Genomic DNA, 22095 nt, shown 5'->3' with positions numbered 1-22095 from the left:
AAGTATATACACCTTTCTTTAAGTCCAACATTACACAAAAGGGAAATGTTTTCGCACATTTCTGTCCTTTCATTTGCCGGTTAATGAGTTATAATGGGTTTTTAAAATGACTGAATCCAAAATCTGCCAACTTCATGACATTCCGCGTTGTGCAGTTAATTCCATTTGTATGCATTTCGCGATTCTGTCCGTGTTTTCCGCATCGCGGAAATCATATGGCCGTACACTTTGTTGAGGAGTTGAACTGCTGCTCGCTCATGTTTTCCTAATGATGTTATCTGACGTGTAGTCAGCACCTCAGTGTTAATTCACTCTATTGGTTTAAACTGCATCAAACGTAAAATGCGCATGAAGCGAACTGTCAAAAACTGCGTACTAGATGATTGTTATATTTGATAGTTTTGAATCGAAAATAATCGCAGCTCTTGCGATTCGAAAATCGCATCCATTCACATCGCGATTTCGGTTTAAAAACGATTAATCGTGCAGCCCTAGTAAGTGGACATAAACGTGATTACGTTAGGATCAGACTGCTTAGCAGCGTTCCATTCACACTCCCACATCACCTCAACATTCAACCCATACGCCTTCTCCAAAACATCCATTTTGGCCTCATGCTGTCTTCTGTGTACAGAGTGCGCCAATTTTGTCACAGGATGAACGTCATATTCATTATATTTGCATGAATGCGAATGCCACATACACCCTAAATACTCCAGAGCGCATCTTTCATTTTGGTTATGATTTTGACTATGATTTTGACCGTTATTGATGTAAAAACCGTCCAGGTGATAGGATCCGAACGACATTTCACCACGATTTAATGCATGCTGGACATCGACGCCTCGCGAATGACTGACATATTCAAGCCATTCGATGGATGCGTTTGAATAGGCTTTGTTCTTAGTCAAGTAGGCGCCGTTGTGCGTCAACGCTAATGTATCTCTCTCCAGATAATGGGTCTTGTACACGGCCATGCAGCACGATGCCAGAGTTGTGTATCTGAAGGGGTCAAGTGCTGTGCATTGTATAAACTCATCACGATATTTCATGCACGCCTCTCTCAACAAAACAACATCGTTCTTGCCGTAAAGTGCCAGCTCTTTTTTAAAGTCAAATACTTTACACTCTACCGTCTTGTACCAATCGTCAAACTGTTCCCTGTCCTTCTCTGACATTGTGTCATATCCGTACATTTTTTTGTCCGGATATGGGCCTATGTAGTTTTCATTCTCCACCCGGTTAAAGTGATGTGGAAAATAGCCCTTCTCTGCACAGGTCAGATTCATGGCAGATGCAGTCTTGGCTAGACGCATTGGTAGAAATGAGAAGCTATCGAGAAATCTTTGCTTGTAGCTTTCGTCATACATTAATATCAAATGGCAGCCTTGCATCGAGATTTTAAGAGTGAGCCCTTTGTGAAATATTCCAAAAGAATAAAATTGTCAAAGCCAGAAGCATTGTGGGCTATCCATGTGTAGTCGGTGTACCTAGGGTGGCTGAATCTCTGCACCAGCGGCATTTTTAATGGAAGCAGCTATGGGTATTAATTCTGGGTCTGTTTTTTGGGGGTTTAAAAAGTGTGCCAGACAAACTGCGAAGCATAGCTATTCAGACATATTTGTAGGGCAAAAAAGATTCATTCTATTTCTTTTTATAACCTTGTTGTGTGCTAGATCGCGGAATTTCCTGCGATCACCGCCACCACCATTTTTGCTTCTCACAATAGACACATTTAACATCAGATTGCCATCAACGCACACGTCCGTGTTGCTTTGCATGATTTTTTCAAGCTGATCTGACAGCGCGGAGACGCTATAATCGTTAAGCAACGCATTTACGTCGGCCGATAATGATTCCCCCCGTAATAAAACATGCATTATTCCACCTGAGCCCGCTAATATTCTAGATATTGATACTATTTCATCTAGAACACCATCGAAAAATAGAACGTACGAGACCATATCTGTAGAAGCTATTGACCTCATATTTATATTCCTACGTATTTCCAGACTGTTAAATCTTGTACGAGGAACGATGGTATAGCCATTAAATTCACCCCCGTCTCTCACGAGCCTCTCAACATCTTCGGGCGTTAGACCCATATCATCCATTTCAGAATTGTGATGGGGGTCGTCCGACCCCTCACCATCCTGTTGAACATCTAAATTCGCGGATGCCCCATCGAGAACCTGATGGTCGTTTAGATCAGCGCCTGGTACCTCTGTTTCAATTTGATTATTGATAAAATCATTATCTGAAACCCCAGGTTCAATCTGCTGATTTATAAATACAGCTTCTGGAACCTCAAAAACTTGATGCGTATTTAAAACATCAGGATCTAAGACCATAATCGGCTCTGGAGGGGCATGTGAAAGGGAATCCACCGTATCAACTCTGCGAATCCGTCTACAATACTGTGATTTCTATTCATAGCTCTGACAGTTTCTATCAGTATTTGCATCCCCAATTCGTAATCAGTTATATCAACCGCGGATTCATTGCGCCTTATAATTTTATTCGACTACAACCAGAGTCCGAATGACGTTTTTGGGCCATTTTTACCACAATATTCAGAAACAGAGTGAAACCCCAACATTTTCAAATAATCAAACAATGTAAACACAATAAAACTAAACCAAAATAATAATAACGAGTATAAAAACAAGATATCAAAAACAAACAATATATTTAAAACAATGAAAAAACTCTAAACCAAAATGAGTATAAAAACGGATTATATAAACGATGAAAAATAACCAAAAGGTATTAAGAACACAAGTTTAAAACAACAGCAAAACAATATATTTAAAACAATAAAAAAAATCTAAACCAGAATGAGTATAAAAACGGATTATATAAACGATGAAAAATAAAACAAAATGTATTAAGAACGCAAGTTTAAAACAACATCAAAACAATTTATAATTAGACACTTACCCAAGTGCTTTTAAAATGTGACAAGCTCTGTGACAATTCAAGCATAGGTATCCAGTATCCGAAATGTGTAAAATCCAATTTGCTACAAAATGTTTAAAATGTCCATAGACAAATCCAAAAAGTCTCAGATTTTTCTCTTTTTTATAAACACGTCCAAAGCGTTGTGGTCTGTATCCTAACCTGTAAACAGATAAAAACACGTTATTAGGACAAATATCTAAATAAAACATGTTTGTTTAAAACTTTTTTCTTATGCAGTATAAACGTACCGTGGAGATCCGCTATAGATCTTGCAATAGTACACACAACGTTCGCTTTGCCGTTGATATCCAAACCTTTAAAACAGATAACACATGTTATTAGAAAATATTAAAACAAAACAGTTTGTTTAAATCTATTGTAATAGGCTTAAATAAATACACACCGGACGACACGAGCCACTCGGCGTCTCTTTGTTCAAAGATGTCCTTGTTACACGGCAGGAGGTTCTAAAGTCTCGGTCTGGCTTTTTGTTCAGGCCACTCTTCTCTGCGATTTACCAGGAATAGTTAATACCAGTTTAGGCAATTTCGCTGCAACAACAGAGATCAAATTTTTAGTTTTTAAATAATCAGACAAAATGATGGATCGAAAACAGTGAAACACATACGTACCAATAGGCTTGAGTATACCAGCTCTGCTCCATCCAAACTGAGTCCCGGCGATCTCTTGACGCTCCCCAATAAAGGTTCGGTCATAAACTTTAAAAGATTACATCCACCCGACCCCTCACACACACACACACACACACACACACACACACACACACACACACACACACACACACACACACACACACACACACACACACGGTCATAATGCCATCAACAGAAACTTTGTGTCTGACCAGAAACTTAAGAAAATAGTACAATAGAAAGTATCAGATTTAGGTTTAATCAGCTATATCTAATATATATCTATATATATATATAGATAGATAGATAGATAGATAGATAGATAGATAGATAGATAGATAGATAGATAGATAGATAGATAGATAGATATATGATTCTTGTTTGACTTTAAATAAACTTTGATGTTGCAAAACTTTAGATTCAACAATGCACCCCGCTGTGAGACACTCTGGGGTGAGACGCGCACGGGCGAGAAAGGAGGGAGGGAGGGGGAGCACACACCGGCCGGTTGTATAAACTGACAGAACCTGTACAGTCTAAAACAATAAAACTTTTTTGACAGCAATAAACATGACAGCATACGCTTGACATAAAACACACACAGGAAAAAACAACTCGTTGATTGACACGTCGTAAAACGATCACAGTCCGGACACTCGCTGTCTAAACTAGACAGCTTGTACAACTTTTGATTGATAGCCCCGCCCCCTGTCAAAACACTACCTGTCAAAACACGACCTGTCAAGGGGGTCATAAATCATTACTTTGACGAATGCCGGGTTACTATTACTACTATTGTGTAAACCTTCATATTTGGTGATATATAAAAATAAATTTTGCTCTTGTATGTTTACCAGTTGTTAGTTGTCTTGTTAGTTGTTAGTGGTGTTTAATTAATGTTAATAGCATTATTTTCATGTCACATGTGTTACCATCATAGTGTTTTGTTTGTGTGAATGACACTGTTCACCATCTGTACATGTATTCTTATGATCTAGATAAAGGTTGCATATGATAAACTTTGATTCACCATGTGGCCTTCCTTTTTACCACCTGTGTTAAGGCCGTTTCACACGGTACGCGGCAACCGTGAGTGTTTAGTTCTTTTTCAATAGGAGACGTGCGGTAAGCGGCAAAACGGGGGCGGTTACAGAGGTGAAGCGGAGTTGGTCCACACGCCTTGCTCGTGCACCCAAAATCCTATTCCTTTTCCGGACATGGTACTTCATGACAGGCGCCGTTGAAGATAAACATATTTGCACTAAATGCTGCACAAAATGCTTCCAATACAAGAGAAAAGCTGAAGCCACGCGGCGATTTTGCCGCTTACCGCGTACCGTGTGAAATGGCCATTATGCTGGTAAGCTGTAAATCAGTGATGGGCAACTTCGGTCCTGGAGGGTCGGTGTCCTGCAGAGTTAAGCTCCAACTTGCCTCAGCGCACCTGCCTAAAAATTTCTAGTATGCCTAGTAAGACCTTAATTGGCTGCTTCAGGTGTGTTTGTTTATGGTTAGAGCTAAACTCTGCAGGACACCGGCCCTCCAGGACCGAAGTTGCCCATCCCTGCTGTAAATACAAAGCAGATTTATAATAAAAAGCTACAGATATTTTTTTAACATTGTCTAATTGTAAAGAAGATGTAAATTATCTGTCAGGTAAGGTGAATGTTTCTATGGTAAATTATTCTAGTTATAGCTTTAGGAGGCTTTCGATAAGATGAAAAGAGCTTAAGTTAGAAAGTGAGATTTCAGAAAGCCTGCAATCTTAACGACAAGCATTAAGTTAGCAATAATTCAGAACTGAGACTGAACTTTGATGGCTTATGTTAAAAGTATCTCACATTAATATTGCAGTGATTTTTATGTTCTTTGGATAGAGACTTTACTGAAGTGATTTAAGAGGATCCTGGAAAGAGTATGATGATGATGATGATTATAGTTAGAACATAGAGAACATTGACCATTCACTTGTCAACTCTTTAATGATCTGAAGTTCAAGTTCCAGTTTATGTTTTAGCAGTCAACATGTGCTTATAGTAACCACATCATTGATGAGGTACCACCAGCTGTTAGGTTTACATTAATGGACATTTTTTTCCCAAATCAACTGACACTAAAGGCCTCAATAAAAGTCAATAAAAGGCCTCAGTTCACCTGCTTTATCAATTCATTTTGTTTATATAGCTATTTTCACAATTGTTAATTGTTCCAAAGCAGCTTTACATTAATAGGGAAATAATTAATAGGATTAAAAGGAGGGAAATAACCCTAGGAGGGAAAAAACTTGAGAAGCCAGACACAGCTGATTCTGTAGAGCAGTGTTTCCCAATCCTGGTCCCATTCCAGAAAGTTCAAGATGTTTCCTTATCTAACACACAGTGGCGGCTGGTGCTAAAAAAATTTGAGGGGAAGAATACAAACTTGAGATTAAACTTTTACCGTAGTAACACAGGTCTGTAAATAGCCGTTTATCAGGTGATGAATATCATTACTGCTTAGCTAAAATACTGAAAATGTTACTGTTGAAGTCAACTAAATCATGAAATAAATTTACTATAAATATGAGTATAATGTGGGTTTATTATCAGTAATAAACTAATCATGGTAATCATTCACACACACACACAAACACACCAGAGTTTGTGTTAGACTATTTCATTTGAAAATCCAGACATAGTCAATTATTCGTCATTTCATTCGTTTTCGTTGACCAGTTCATTTCTAATCATGAACTTATAAGATCAAGCATTCAAGTTCAAATGTGTTTATTTATTTGTGAAGAGAACAGATGAACAGAGACCATGCATCACTTTACATGTTTAACATCACATGAAGCAGATTAATAAATTATTTTTTCTCAGCTGAGGGGATAAAACACACAAACTTTGTGCTTAACAGGCAAATATTACACTTCGGTTAATGCGATCTCTCTCTCTCACACACACACACACGCACACACGCACATTCTGGTTTACATGTTTTTTGGGGACATTCCATAGACGTAATGCATTTTATTCTGTACAAACTGTATATTCTATTCCCCTTACCTGCCCCATTCCTTAACCCCAACCATCACAGGAAACTGTCTGATACCTTAGATTTTCAAGAAACATCATTCTGTTTGATTTATTAGCTTGTTTCCTCATGGGGACATCAAAATGTCCCCACAAGGTCACAAAAATACTGGTATTCCTATCTTTGTGGGGACAATTGGTCCCCCCAACGTGATAATTACCCGGCCGCACACACACACACACACACACACACACACACACACACACACACACACACACACACACACACACACACACACACACACACACACACACACACGCACTAAAGAAAATGTAAAAACGTGAATCGGGCAACACACACACACACACTAAAGAAAATGTAAAAACGTGAATCGGACCATAAGTGCCCTTTATGTCTGTGTTTTTATTCTGAGTCATTCTGTGCGCGTTGACACACAGCCCTCTCACATGCCATCATATTGCTTAGTTGATCTGTCGTGTGTGCAGCTCACACATTCACGTTACTGCGCGCATCAGAGGGTTTTTATGAAGGCAGATGGAAGTGAGTGGTCGCACATTTAATAATAATAATAATTATTTTTATTTATATAGCACCTTTCCAGAGCCCAAGGATGCTTTACATAGAACATTTAACAAGAAGACGATGATAAGTGACAATGAAGTACAGAGAGGCATATAGAGACAGAGTCAAGTTCAAAAATACAAAACAGAAATTAAGAGACATAACATAACATTCAGAGAGATATTGTTAATAAATACAGAGTAATCAGATCAGAAGGAATAGCATTCAGAAAACAGATTTAAATTCAGTTTTACTATTTACACTGCTGAGAGAGCGGGGAAGAGAATTCCAAAGTTTGGGTGTAATAGTAGTGAAAAATCTGCCCCCCCCCATTGAAGGAAGGCAATACCGAGTGATAACGAGAAGGCTAGAGTCAGAGGAATGTAGTGAGCGAATCAGAGTGTAGGGAACAAGCATTTTGCAGAGATAAGTGGGAGCCATACCATGCAAAGATTTAAAGTAAGCAGTAGAATTTTTTTTTTAAATGTAATTAATTTTAGTTCAGTGCAAGATTTTTTATAATGCAAATATTTCCCAAACATTTTATACTAAACAGTTCCAATACGTACCCTGTCGAGCAAGCCAAAGGTGACAGTGACAAGACACAAACTCATTAATTTAGAAGAAGGTGAGGAGAAAAACTCCTCCTCATGGTGGCACGCATTTAAACAAATTTGAAAGTGAAAGTGACAAGCTTTTCAACGCATACTCAAAATGTGACCTCTGCATTTAACCTATTCTTAGTGAGTAGAGAACACACGCACTGCAAGTCATAAACAAATGCACACCCTCAGCAGGGGGCAGCTATCCCAGCACCCATAGGCCATAAGGTGAACCAGGAAAAAGTGGCTAGAAAGTGATTTTCGTTCCCACGTCTGGGCACTACTTTTTAAATGCATTTTTGCATAGATGACACCCTTTTAGACTTTATGTTAAAAGTTCTCCACAAAAAATCTTGCAGTTTTAAATGTGTATAACTGTGAATTAAAAACAAACGAAAATCTTATGCTGCTGACTTTGCTATTAACTTAATTTATTTTCATTTTAGCAACATAAAATCTCTCTCAAATTGACCTTTATACATGTAGTTAAACATCTGCGAAAGGTATTGGTGCATTAAACACTCAAATGTAAATGTAGGTCAAAAAATATAGCAAATTTGTTGAAAATTTGCTTTAACTTCATTGATTGACACAAAGCAAAATTAAACATACACATTGTAATTTAAGCCAAACTGTGTTGTGTTATACATCAAAATTTTCAGTAGGCACTGTGTAATCACAGAAACATAAACAACCAGAACACTTTGTCCCAAGTTTTCTGAAATCACTCAAAATGCGACCACCCCCCATTAATTATGAATAATGCCAAAAAGAAACAATTCCATAACAGATTCATCACAACTAAAAATTAGCTATGCACAGCACATCTTTACTCATAAGTATCATCAGAGAAATCATCCCATGTAGCTCTTTCCTCTGTTTCCTTTGAAACAATTTCGGCACCGACAAAAATCAGTACAAGAGAGTCTTGCAGACATACAGGAACATCTTCCAGTCTCACATTTTCCTTGCTTGCAACTGCAGTGGACTACCTGCAAAACACTTTCGGGTGCAGGATTTCTAGTCATTCAGGTCACTGTTAACTCCCCATCCTCGAGGTGCCATCCATTGCCAATGGGTGAAGGGGCACACATTATACCTTTCAGAGAATGTCTCATTATGGCTGCTTGGTAGTTTGCTTTTTTGCAGTGTTAATGCAGGGCATCACTTGTTGGGGGCATGGATAGTTCTGGCAAAGCCGATGATGCCATGCAGAATGCTTTGTATCTTGCATCATTCACATTTTCGGCAGATGACTGGCCATAGAGGTGGCACACATATTTGCAAAGTATGTCAAAGGTAGACTGGTCCAGGTTAAAACTGGCCATGAACATGTCATACCGGGAGAGTCACATAGAAGCATATATTAATGCTGCACTATAAAGTGTCCTTGTGTCCTCTGTAGTATTAATAGAGCCCACTGAGGTTTGTCTTTGAGGACCAGCTGTTTTACGTGAAGTGTTTTCACCGTCACTTTGGCAAGTTACCTCAGTTGAGTCTGTTGTTTCTGTACATGATGGATGAGGAAGCCTGTCGATCAGCTTATCTGTGGACAGTGTCTTAACAAAAACCAGCTCACTTATGTTCGGCTTGTCGGGTGAGTGAAAAACCAGTTGGGGGAAATCACGACTCAACCTCCTCTTCAATTTATCCTGCCTGAAACAAAGATACAGTGAAAGGTGATCACAACAGTATAAATAAAGATATATTCCCACTGAAAACAACTTAATTAAAATACACTGTGTACCAGCTTCTACACGTTATAAAATATGATTATAATTAACATTATTATAAATCCAATTTTGGTAATAAAAAATAAAAATTGAATAAACATTGTTTCCAAAGCTGTGTAATAAATAGAAACTTGTGGTATTTTAATTACCTGTAGTTTGAAGCATCAAGATCCTCATGTTTTTTCACAAGATTTAAAAAGATCCTTCTTAGCTGCATTATTGTCAGCACCTCTTGCTTTTACAATTATTATATGACGGATGATCCTCTCACAGAAGATCTTGTAGCTGACATCGAAGGTTGGCTCATTTCTGAAAAGAAAACGCAGAAAAGATTATATATTATATTACTTTGTGCCATAACTATTTCACTCTGGCTTCCATTTTAAATATACAATATTATAATTGGCCAAAAAAACATTACTTGTTCATTCACCCTTCACAAACCACTACACATTTGATCAGACAAGATAAACAGACTCTACAGATGGTCAATGTTTTACCTTTGATATTAATTTTTAATTATTATTTGATAATGCAATATATTAACTCACTATTCTTCTGAGGTCTCAGTAACTGTTGCAGTAGACTTTGTCAAGAACCTGGTGTACTGTCTGTAACAGGACTTGTGGTATCGCACCTCCAGAGAGACGCAGTCTTTGTCTTGAATATGCACAAGAATGCTAGTGTCTTCTTTCATCTCAGCAGCTTTCAGCAACTGGCCTGTAAATAAATATTATATAATATTACACATTACAAAGATTGTAAGTAAAAAACATTATATAAAAACTGTTAACCATTAAACAATATTGAGTATTTTGGTTGTAGCTGTGTGCAAAACAATAAAAAAAAATTGTAAACATTAAATTATGTAATTGTCATTTAAATGTAGCCATGGTATCCAGCATATAGCATAAAAGTTTTTAATTGTATGTGTGTGTGTGTGTGTGTGTGTACCCACCTGCAAACAACGTTTCTGCCTGTGAAAGATGGTCCTTCAGTCGTTTGCCTGCCACAGTGATGTACTTGTCCGTTCTCTTACAAATTATGCACAAGGCAGGAAGCACAGGTCCTGCACAAGCTACTGGCAGTCCCGTCATGGACCTAAGTTTCTTTTTAGGACATTCATTTGTTGAGGTTCTACTACTCGATGACACAGACTGGTCTTTGTGAGCATCTAGGCGCTTTTTGTCAATGAAACGCCTGTAGCAAGTGGAGTGAAACCCAGCATCTTCGGGAACATTTTCAAAATCAATTTCTAGACAATGTTTGTATGTTTCTGCTATTCTCTGATTCTCACCGTGCAAACCAAGCCACCGTTTGACGCTATTTATGTATGTATCCCATTGTGTGCGTGTAAAATCCTTCGTTTCTTCTTTCTTTATGGACGCACTATGCATATAGCATTGATTATAATCCTTTTTACGGAGTTTAGAATGAGGTCTGACCGTCATTTCCTCTTCTTCGCTACTCGATGTTGACAACAAGGGCGCAGACATCTTGGACTCATCCGTCCAAGAGCGGCCACCTGATTGGTCGTGCTTCCTACACGTGACGCGAAGCCGAATCACTCATGATCAAAATAGGATTACGCGACGAAGGAACTATTGCCGACTTTAAACACTAATAAAAAATAAACTGCAGGATTATACATGGAGAACTTTTATTTTCTCGCTCAAAACCAATAGCTATTTTTATTGGAATGAAAAGAATGTAGTGCCCCATATATGGGAACGGGATGAAACGAAAAAGGTCTTCACCTTACGGCCTACCAGGGAGCAGTTAGGGTAAGGTACCTTGCTCAAGGGCACCACAGTTGCAACCTGCCAGCCATGAGCCTTGAACAAACAACGCTCAGGATATAAGTCCAATGCTCTAACCACTAGACTCTAACCACTAGACAATTGTCCCAGCTTTAAACAAATGTATAGAAACATTAGTGATTTATTGTTTGATTTTTTTTGTTAACATGTGTTTTGGGTCATGACATAAAGAATGTTTAATGTTTGACTTTCTCTTTGTTTTAGCTCCCACCGAGTCTCCAATGCGACCCAGTCTAGGTCAGTAAAACTATCTGCAGTGCTCTTATCAGAATCTCTAAACATAGAAACTTTACTCATCATTGTCCCTCTAGTGTTTTTTCTGTATTTCTTATATGTCTGTTTTTCTGTTGGCTGAAGCTGTGATTCATGGTGATTATGCTGTTCTCCGTGACGATTTTGAGGATAACACACAAGAAGAGCTTAATCTAGAAATCTGGTGGGTAGAATACATGAGTGTTCCTAATATGTTCCTTTGCTTTTCCAAAGAAGTTAAAGTGATTGGTCCCTGTTGGAGAAATTAAGCTGGTAACTGTAGAACCTAATGAGCAACTTGGAATGGAAACCAACTGTCATCTTCCAAAACACTACCAGCTTAACGTCACGGTTACAGCTGTAACCACGGATCCCTGAGATAGGGAACGAGATGCTGTGTCATGCTAATGACATTTTGGGGATGGCTAAGCAGCGTGACGTGTATGTAATATTGTGTCAAACTAGGTCTATAGACGTCGCGGATTATGTCGCAACAGGAGGCTATAAATAAGCGGAGATAATGTAGGTCGAACAGCGTCTGTTAAAATGAAGCGAATGCTACAGGCACAAGGAGTTATGGCAAAGAGACACAGCATCTTGTTCTCTATCTCACGGAACCGTGGTTACAGTTGTTACCTTGACGTTCCCAGTTAGAAGTAAATCTCAACGCTGTGCCATGCTAATGGCATTTTGGTGAAAGAGATACCCACTATGCCATAAATAATTGTGACTGTAAGTGTGAAGGTGTCTATGCACAACTTAAGATGTAAGGACCTGAGATCCAGGTAAAGAATGGAGGTCTAAACTATAATACCTCATAAAAGTGTGCGGGGCAAACCATCCTGCAGCATCACAAATATCATGCATAGAGGCCCCTGACAAAAGGGCCTGAGAGGATGCCCTAACCCTAACCCTAATTCGCAGAGGTGAAGGTATATTGCACACCTCATACACTATAGAAATAGCCTCTACAATATTTGTATTGATTGTTTTCTTAGAGGCTGGAAAAAGGCTAACTTCAGTGACAGATGTTTGTCTGTACACGAATCAATGGGTTCAAAGGAGCCATAGAAAGCCCTTCCAGAACTACTGCCAGGTCCCATGCCGGAACTCTACTTGAGTAGGAGGCCTCATCTTCAGTGTACCACGCAGAAAGCTAATTACTTAGGGATGTTTCCCGATAGAGCCCTCAAGGAAAGGAGTGTGAAAAGCAGAGAAAACAGGGAAAAGCTCTCGGTTGAGAGACCCTAAATTACAAATTGTTCCCCTTCAGAGGCCAGACCCATAGTTTCCAAAGTTCTGGGTGGGGGTGAATTATCGCACCACCTGCCTGAGTTAGAAGGTCCCTTCTGAGGGGAATCTGCCATGGTTGACCTGCTAGGAGAGCTAAAAGATCTGAGAACAATATTCCTGTGAGGACCTGGTGCACCAGTCTGTATATACCGCGCTACCTCAGGCCTCCCTGATGATTGATGTACGAGACCACAGACGTAAATCCACCAAGGGTCTCAGGAACTCTGCTTTTGATACACAATCCACGAAGGGTTTACAGGAACCTGACTCTTGATACACAATCCACGAAGGGTTTTCAGGAACTCGACTTTCGATACACAATCCACGAAAGGTTTCAGGAACTCAGCTTTCGATACACAATCCACGAAGGGTTTTCAGGAACTCGACTTTCAAACACAATCCATGAAAAGTTTCAGGAACTCAGCTTTCGATACACAATCCACTAAGTGTCTCAGGAAATCAGCTTTCAATACACAATCCACGAAGGGTGAAGGGCACCACTTTGATGGCTCTAAACACTGCTAACATCTCCAGACAATTTATGTGCCAATGGAGATGGCAATCTTCCCATAGCCCCCTGCGCTATGTGGCTTTCAATGACCACCCCCCAGCCTGTGAGCGATGCATCTGTTGTCACTATTTTCCTGTGACACTGCACCCCCAGCTTCAGACCCTGATTCACAAAGTAGTGGTCTCATGTACAACAGACTGGAGAGAATAACACTGGATGCCTCCATCATCCGACCTGATGCTCTTTGAAAGTGTCTTACGATGTAAAGCTGGCCTAACCTCATCCTGGACACAGACGCCAGGATCGACTCTGTGTGTGCAGGAGACAGATGTGCCTGTGTCTTCAGGCACATCTTCAGAGTCCCAAGTCACCTCGAGAAATAATATTTTCTACTGGAGAATTAAATTGCTCTTTTTGGCATTGAGCCGTAACCCTAGGCGCTCCATATGTCCAAGGACGACATCTCAATGCCGAACTGCCATCTCTTGGGACGGGGCTAACACCAGCCAGTCGTCTATGAAATTCACAATTGGGCTGAAAGGGCTGAATCCATTCCTTTTTATGAAATTGCGTGGTGAAAGAGCTATGCCGAATGGCAGAACCCGATATTGGTACGCTTTGCCCCCAAAAGCGAACCTGAGAAAATTCCGATGCTGCGGTAGGATGGATATATGGAAATAGGCATCCTTTAAATCTATCGTGATGAACCAGTCCTGGCCTGATTGATGCCACGATCTAAGGAATTGTCAGCATTTTCAATTTGTATCTGCTCAGAGATTGATTGAGATACCTGAGATCTAGTATGGGCCTGAGCCCTCCGTCCTTCTTTGGTACAATAGGACAGTTTTTTAGTTTTTAACTTTTTAAAAGCTGCCACCTGCCTTTTTTCTTCTTGGAAGCACTTTACAGCTTTATCCACTGCCTCGCCAAACAGTCCTGTATTGGTGAGGGGTGCATCTAAAAGAACACACTTGTCTTTTTCCTTCATGCCCAGTTTAATCTTTCGGCTGTTGTCATCGAACGACCCACTAGTTGAGCCGTTTCTTTAGTTGCACGTAGAAAGAGATCTGCTGCTCTCATAAGCTCATTTCCCCAAAAAGATCTGCCTGATAAGCTTGGAGAATGCCCATCGTTTCTTATTATTAAACCCAACATGGTTTAGTGGGTAATCGGTGGGATTATTAGTGGGTAATAATCTTTAATGTTGCTGTCTCTGGCAAAAAATAATATGCGAGGTTGGACTCAACCCTCTGCATTTTTCCATACCCACACTCTGTAAAGCCCAGGAAGGATAAAAATCTTGATGATGTGTAGAACAACAGACGTGAGGAATTTTTTTTCCACAATTTAATAACTTCTTGGTATAAATTGGGAAAGAAAGGTAAGCCCCGACGCTGCAAGTTGTGTCCGCTTTTTAAAAAATCTCTCATCCAGTTTGCTGGTAGTCTACACTTTCTGTTCATCTGCTGTACAGTCGATATTCAGTTTTGTGTCAGCTTAAGTCACATCATCTTATAACTCTTCGCAACATGGGGAAAGGGTAGTTTTTTTCGGTAAACTCATTTGTGCTTTCTGCATCAACACTCATTACATCTAGATCCTCAGAACTAGAGTAATTCATAGAACTCACGGTTTGGCAAGGAGAAGCCGACTCGCGGGGCTTCTGTATCCATCATGGAAGAGATGGAAGCAGAGGAGTGAGAAAAGACGAAGCCATCTAACCACCCTCAGTGACCACCCATTTTTCACAATGCAGGCACGGCTCCACCTCTAGAAAAGTGTGCATGTGGTCCGCACCTAACATATCACACAAAGCTCTTAAATATCCCTGTCAGTAATGAATCTAAGACATGGGGTAACACACAGCTTAAAACCCTTTTTCTAAGTACTCTCTATGTTGTTTTTAACTGATTTAATCTCATTCAATACAGAAAGACACATTCACATAAGCATTCGCTAAAATAGCAGAAGCTGTTTGACCTACATTATCTTCACCTACTTTATCTTCACACGTGACACCATTTGCCAGCGCCTACACCTAGTTTGATACAATATTTACACACGTCACGCTGCATAGCTTTCCCCAAAATATCATTAGCATGACACAGCTTTGAGATTTCCTTCGAAAGGGAAGCAGGATTTACCAGCGGGGTCTAACATTTTGCCTGAAATGCATTTTGCCCTGATATCATATGAAAAGTTATATGGAATATCTTATCATAGCTGTTCATATTTCTGAATCAAACCTCTCTTTTTGTTGCTCCTTTAAAGGTCAGACTGCAGTAATTGTGAAGTTGGAGAGCAGTGTGGTGCACTGATGCATGGAAAAGCAGTGGTGTTCTGTGAGCCTTTTGGACAAAGGGAACTGGTAATAATTCTTTATTTTATTTTTATATACAGTACTTTATTACAGTATTGCCAAATCATTATACAATAAACAAGTGATGACAAGAAAAATACAATATCACAATAACACCAAAAGATAAGGTGGTATTAAAATGAGGAAATGGGAAAATAAACTATATAGAAATAAAATTAACATTTAACATGGCATTATGAACAGTAAGTAAAAAAAAACAACAACTGTATATGTGTAGACGGATTGTTTGTTGATGAAGGCAGTAGTTGTGTTTTCTGATAATAGGAATTTGGCAGCAGCTGATGGGTGACTCTTTTCTCCCAGTAACCTGATGGCCAGTCTACGTCTGATCTGCACCTCTTTCCTTGCAGAATAATTGTGTCGTGATTATTAAAGTTATTTCTAGAAACATTTTCTTGGATATTCCCTGTGTTTGCAGTAAAGGATATCATTGTGAAGTAAAGTGCAAAGTAAAATGTCGTTGGCTCTTGTGCATCCCGTAACAGAATGTGTTATAACATGAACTTTGATTGTGAAGTGGCATTGGCTCTTATGCGTCTCAGCTGTTGTGCATCTCGTGAACGATTGCGTTCTTATGTCGGCTTTGACTGTAAATTGGCATCGGCTGTCATGTGCCTAACATGTGTCCTAACATGGGTTTTGATGTGAAGGGCTGTCGGCTCTTGTGAGTCTCGTACTTTTTAGGGTAGTGAACAGCCAGTTATTTTTTGGGCTCTGTTTATTATTCTTTTGAGGACTTTCTTGTCTGCTGCAGAGCAGCTGAATTACCAGCCGAAATGCTGTACCCTAACAGCTGTTTTTATGCCTTTTCGATTGTTTGCTGAGGTGTTGGCAGACCAAGAGAGTTCACTGGAAATGTGGACTGCCAGGAATTTGAAGTTATAGACCCTTTCCACACCCTTTGATGGTTCAGTGCAGTGCCTCCTGAATTCCAAAATGTGCTCTCTTAAGATGAATCCAATCACTGTAGTATCATCTGGAAATTTGATGATGGTGTTGGCGGAATGAGTGGGAGTACAGTTCTTCTGTATAAGGGTGATTCTCGTGAAATTATACTCATGAGGTGTCATGAAACATTTTGATAAAAAAAGTAAATGCAAAGTAAGAGTATCAAAATAAGAAGCATACAGTTACAAACATCTCTTCATGTATTATTTTGCACATGATTTCAAATGACATCATACAAATCAATTTTTTTCCACATTTAAGGGGAACATTTTCATTACCGCAACGTGTCCATAACTGGATTTGGGTTCTTTGACATGGAAATATATATGATTAAAAAATCTGAAAAATAAATAGCTTCAGTGCATGTTATACTATAAACATTTACAGTAAATAAACATGTGGTATTTGGTGCTCATTTGTAAATGTAGAGACAAGAATAAGGAATATAAATGTGTCCGAAACCAATTTTCTCATCCTCCGCAACAATTTTCAATCATTGTTCAAGCCCTCAAGGAACTAACATTTTCAAAAACAAATTGTTGGAAGGGACATAATTGACTGTGACACTCAAGATGGCTACCAGGTAAGCAGTTCTTATTTTTTCTCTCAGGATAAAAGTAAAAATTTTGTTTGTCATAGTACCTAGACAACTTTTTAGTTCTCATTACCGAAACATCAGTTTGTAAATGCATATATTTAATGTAATATCATGTTGCTGTAATGATAATTTTTTAATAATGATAATCTAAAAATGTAAATAATTCTATAGGAAATATTTTTTAAATCCTCTAAAAATAATGGTTATAGTAAGTTCAGACCTTAATAATATATGTGGAAAAAAATAATAATTGGCTTCAAGGTTTTTTTTAAAAATCTGATGCTGGACACCTTCTAAGTCTGGATTTCGTGAGAATCACCCTTAAAGAGTAAAGTAGAAGGCTTAAAATAGCCTTGTGGAGTGCCGGTGCTGAGTGTGATGGTGGAGTAGAGGTAGGCTTCAAGCTTAATGGTTTGTGGGCAATTTGTGTGGAAGTCCTTAATCCTGATGCAGATTAAAGGAGAGATGCCCAATTCCCTGCTGTTCAAGGTGATTAAGTGCAGTGTGAAGTGTTTTGGAGATGGCTTCCTCTGTAGACTTATTTGCTCTTTAAGCAAAATAGTATGGGTTAAAGTTGGGAAAAGACTGGATTTAATGTGCTGTGAGACAAGTCTCTCAAAGTTTGAACTTTGGCCTCAGGGCTGCTATCTCTAAAGTTCAGAACTTAGGTTCATAGCTCCCTTCGAAGACAGCAAGCCAAGTTTGTTTACCATTAATTAAGACTAAATGGGCAGGCTAACTGGTGAAACAGTTTAACTGAAGGTGCTGAAGTTGTGGTGGGTAGATTAACTTTAAAACGGGCAGAGAAAATGTTAAGTTCTGCAGTCAGTGAAGCATCATCCTGCACATTGCTGTGTAGTGTTTTGGAAAGGCACGAATAATGGCTTCAAAACAAAAAATAAATCCTTCTGAATAATAGGAAAAATATTCAGCATGCACAGTCAGTCACTTCTCATGTCTGATCTGATGGTGTGAGCCCACTTTCCACATGATTATGGTATTTTAAAAGGTGACTTTGCACATGGGCACATGCCCTGGGCGACAAAGAGACCACAGTTTATTCCATATAGACAAGGAATTAAGGCATTGCGCATAGCCCTGAAGATACAAAACGGGTTTCCCCTCAGGGAGAACCTAATACAATCCTTGACACTGTTATCAGGAATGACTCAGTGCAAGTGGGAGGCAGATGAGCCTGCATTGTTACAGAATACCTAATCACCCAGAGAAACAATGCTCTTTGTTTGGGGGGGTTAAATTGCTCATATTGCCAGGGACGAAATCTCAATGCCTGTCATTTCATGAGACTTTTGAGACTGTACTAACACCATACAGTAATCTTTATGGATCCCCTGAAGTCTCAAATGGAGCAACGGCTGAATCCATACATTCTCTCAAAATGTCTCTGAATAGAGATTCAGCGAATCAGAATTGCACAGTCCACATTTTTAGTTCAAGGTACACTACTTTGGAAATGCCTGTCAACTGCCGTAAAGACTGCCGTTTGTCACAGTTTGGATATGTATGTAAATATACAATATATAAATATATATTTCTATACCAACACTAACTTGCTATTACTTCTTCCACCATTTCAGTTTTCTCCTTAGCAGGGCGTTAGGAACCTCTTTTGCTTAACATATTTCACATCTCTCTCTCTCTCTCTCTCGTCTACACCTAGTTTTTATTAACCTCAAAGACATTAGGGGCCCTATTTTAACGATCTTAGCACATTGTCTAAAGTGCACAGCGCAACGTCTAAATGGGCGTGTCCCTAACCCTAAACCTACACTGAAGCGTCAATGGTATGAAAATAGGACAAAACAGTTGAGTAACCAATCCGTGAGAATGCCATGGAAAAATTAGCAAAAAATTCACAGTGACTATGCCACAGAAATTTGTGAGATCAGGTTGTCCAGTCGGTGTTTTCTACCTCAGGTGTATGTCTAACTGGCTCTTCAAGGCAATCAAAAGTGTTTACACAGTTTAACACATTCATTTTGATGAATTAATGAATATAAACAAACCTCTGTTCAGAGCGCCGCCATTGGATTGCGTAGAACACTTACCGTATTCTGATTGGTCCAGAAGATAAATCGCGTTTAGGCTAAAATAGGCTCCGGCGCTTATCACGTTTTGGAACAGAATGGCATCCTGTACCTACATTTTAACAAAGAAATGTAGTGATTTGGCATGGAACGTTCATGGAGCAGTGAATAGGTTCAGTACACAGCCAAATGACATGACAAAAAAGGCATGTATATATATATATATATATATATATATATATATATATATATATATATATATATATATGTATATATATGTGTGTCCATGTGTGTGTGTGTGTGTGTGTGTGTGTGTGTGTGTGTGTGTGTGTGTGTGTGTGTGTGTGTGTGTGTGCCTGCGTGCGTGCGTGTGTGTTTGTGTTCCAGCAACTGGAAATAAGAAGCTCATGATTTTATTCAGGATGTTGTCATTTTTCCACCAATTCTGTTTTAGACTACAGTGGCTCTCAACACAAGCACAGCTTCAATGCTGCAGTTTGCTTTGGGTAAGCATGACTCTCTAGCAATGGATTTATAATGGAGGGGTTTATGTTCAATGTTTGGAGTGTTAGAAGATACAGGTGAATATATTTTTTCTGTAAACTTGTTTTTTGTCATCCAGGATCTGGTTCCTGCCGGTTCAGTTACTCAGACCCTAATATAATTGTCTCCTGCGGTCTGAACAACTCTGATAACTGGAACATTTTGGAAAAGATCAGGTTTGTTTATACTTTTCCATCATCACATTCTTAGTGTTATGTCACATAAACCTTAACCTGACTTCAAATCTTTTGCTTGATCACAGAGCTCCCACTAACAGCAGCACAGTGGTCCATCTTTTACCATTGCTTCCAGTGTGTAAAGGGGAGGCTATGCATCTGCGCTGGAGTCAGGAGTCACCTGTGGGACTCGATGGTTACGAGTCTTGCTGGGGTCTGGATAACATAGTCGTGGTGAACGCAGCCCACCGACCCCCTCTGCTGGAGGATGACTTCGACCCTCTGGACACAGCCAACTGGCTCTTCTTCCCAGGGGCTACAGTAAAGGTAGCAGGATCAATAGCATATTAAAATTTATTGCTCAAATAAAATTCTCCATGACATGACAAGGTCAAAGCACATGATGAACGTCAATGAGCACATGTGAGCTTTAAAAGGTCTATTAACAACCCCTCAATAGATATGATATAAGATGGGTCAAATGATAAAATATGAAAATAATTGCACCAGCTAGACCTTGACAAAGGGGATTGAGGTTGAGGCATGGCGGCGGCCATCTTGACTGTGGCTTCAGGAGACTCAAGGTGTTTCTCAATGTCAAGAATACTTCCTTGGCAGGACTGGTCCTTCCAACTCACTTACTTCAGAGGGTAGACGAGGCTCCTCTTAAGCATTTCTGAGGATCCTCGACATTAGAACAGTCCTTCAACTGACGTCGATGACGTAACATCCTCGAAATTCTGGCTTCTGAGGATCCTTCCTTGACATTGAGAAACACCTTCAGGTTCATGGGCTGCGAACTCTATGGGAACATACCACAAAGCTGGAGCCATCACTGATAGCACTGCATACAGGGGATATATCTCTGACTCAGGCTGAACAGGCATGACGTAAACTGGCTGTGGCAAAACAGGCATGACGTTAGCTGCCTGTGGCAAAACAGGCATGACGTGAGCTGGCTGTGGCATTATAGGCATGACATGATTGTGCTCTTGTGTGACAAACACTGTGGCAGCATTGGGCTCCTTATCCACAGTTCCAACAGCCACTTAAAGGCTCTCTAAGCGAATATGTTCGTCGTCACTTGTTGTTGATATTTGAACTGTTTTCAAACAAACGGAGCGTAGCTAACTCCTCCCCCTCCCTTCCGTGCTTTCGTTAACGCGACCAACCCCCACCCCCAAATCCTTCTTGGCGTTTATTGGCTGTAAAAACTTTGTTTTGTTTCGTGGTGCAGGTTTGGCAACTGTGTGTATATTGAAGTTTGTAGAGCCTGGGCTGTCTACAGAGATCGCATTTTTTTCAGTTTGATCAGCGGTCAGGTAGCAAGCAGATAGTGAGGATATGTGTGCTGTATGTAACAAAAAAATTTTTATGGTCTAAAACGCGTGAATTCGCTAAGAGAACCTTTAATAAAGAATGATCAATATATTCTTTAGAGTCCAAAGTGAAGTATTTGTCCAGTATTTTATTAAACTACCCACTATAGCTTAATAAACTTCCCACTGGAAGGGTTTCAGGACAAGCACGGCGGATACAACTCAAGCCATTTTGATTTTTTATTTCACATACACTCATGTGACAATCACTTTTTGCTAGGAGCTAGGTTGTAAACCTAAAACAAAACACAAAACAAAAACCACAATAAACTAATGCAATTACACAATCATTAGATATTAACTTTTTAACCTTAATTATTAGTAATGCCAATTATCAGACACTTACCGGCAAGCGTACCAGTCCTGACTAAAACCAAAACGAAACTGAAACTAACGGTGCGCCTGCGCATTAACTAGTTATGCATATACAGGTACATAATTATCATACATACCTGTAACCTAGTAAAGTTATAACATATATTAAATATAACATAAATGTTCCCACATTCAAATTAGAATAGTAAAAATACTTATTTCTTAAAATACACAAGAACATAAAATAACATCTTCCACTTATAATATACAGTAAAAATACAAACAG

General features: G+C 39.3%; 2 protein-coding genes across 2 annotated transcripts in view; one reads left to right on the top strand and one right to left on the bottom strand.

The window, feature by feature from the left end:
- reln (reelin) overlaps positions 1–22095 on the top strand; it is a 379183-nt gene that overhangs the window by 159466 nt on the left and 197622 nt on the right. Inside the window, exons 5-10 of the mRNA XM_065275748.2 lie at positions 11571–11603; positions 11724–11802; positions 15694–15790; positions 19851–19902; positions 20019–20115; positions 20202–20442. Coding sequence (XP_065131820.1) covers positions 11571–11603; positions 11724–11802; positions 15694–15790; positions 19851–19902; positions 20019–20115; positions 20202–20442 — 599 coding nt within the window. The remainder of the gene's footprint in view (positions 1–11570; positions 11604–11723; positions 11803–15693; positions 15791–19850; positions 19903–20018; positions 20116–20201; positions 20443–22095) is intronic.
- LOC135765062 (uncharacterized) lies at positions 8233–11308 on the bottom strand. Its single transcript, XM_065275755.2, has 4 exons — positions 10505–11308; positions 10098–10266; positions 9696–9855; positions 8233–9469 (listed from the first exon to the last, which is right to left on the bottom strand). Coding segments are annotated over exons 1-3 (708 nt in total). The 5' UTR covers positions 11043–11308; the 3' UTR covers positions 8233–9469; positions 9696–9854.

This window comes from Paramisgurnus dabryanus, chromosome 9, assembly GCF_030506205.2.
Source record: "Paramisgurnus dabryanus chromosome 9, PD_genome_1.1, whole genome shotgun sequence".
Taxonomy (NCBI): Eukaryota; Metazoa; Chordata; class Actinopteri; order Cypriniformes; family Cobitidae; genus Paramisgurnus; species Paramisgurnus dabryanus.
The sequence above is the reverse complement of the archived record's forward strand: the minus strand, read 5'-3'. Positions and strand labels throughout refer to the sequence as shown.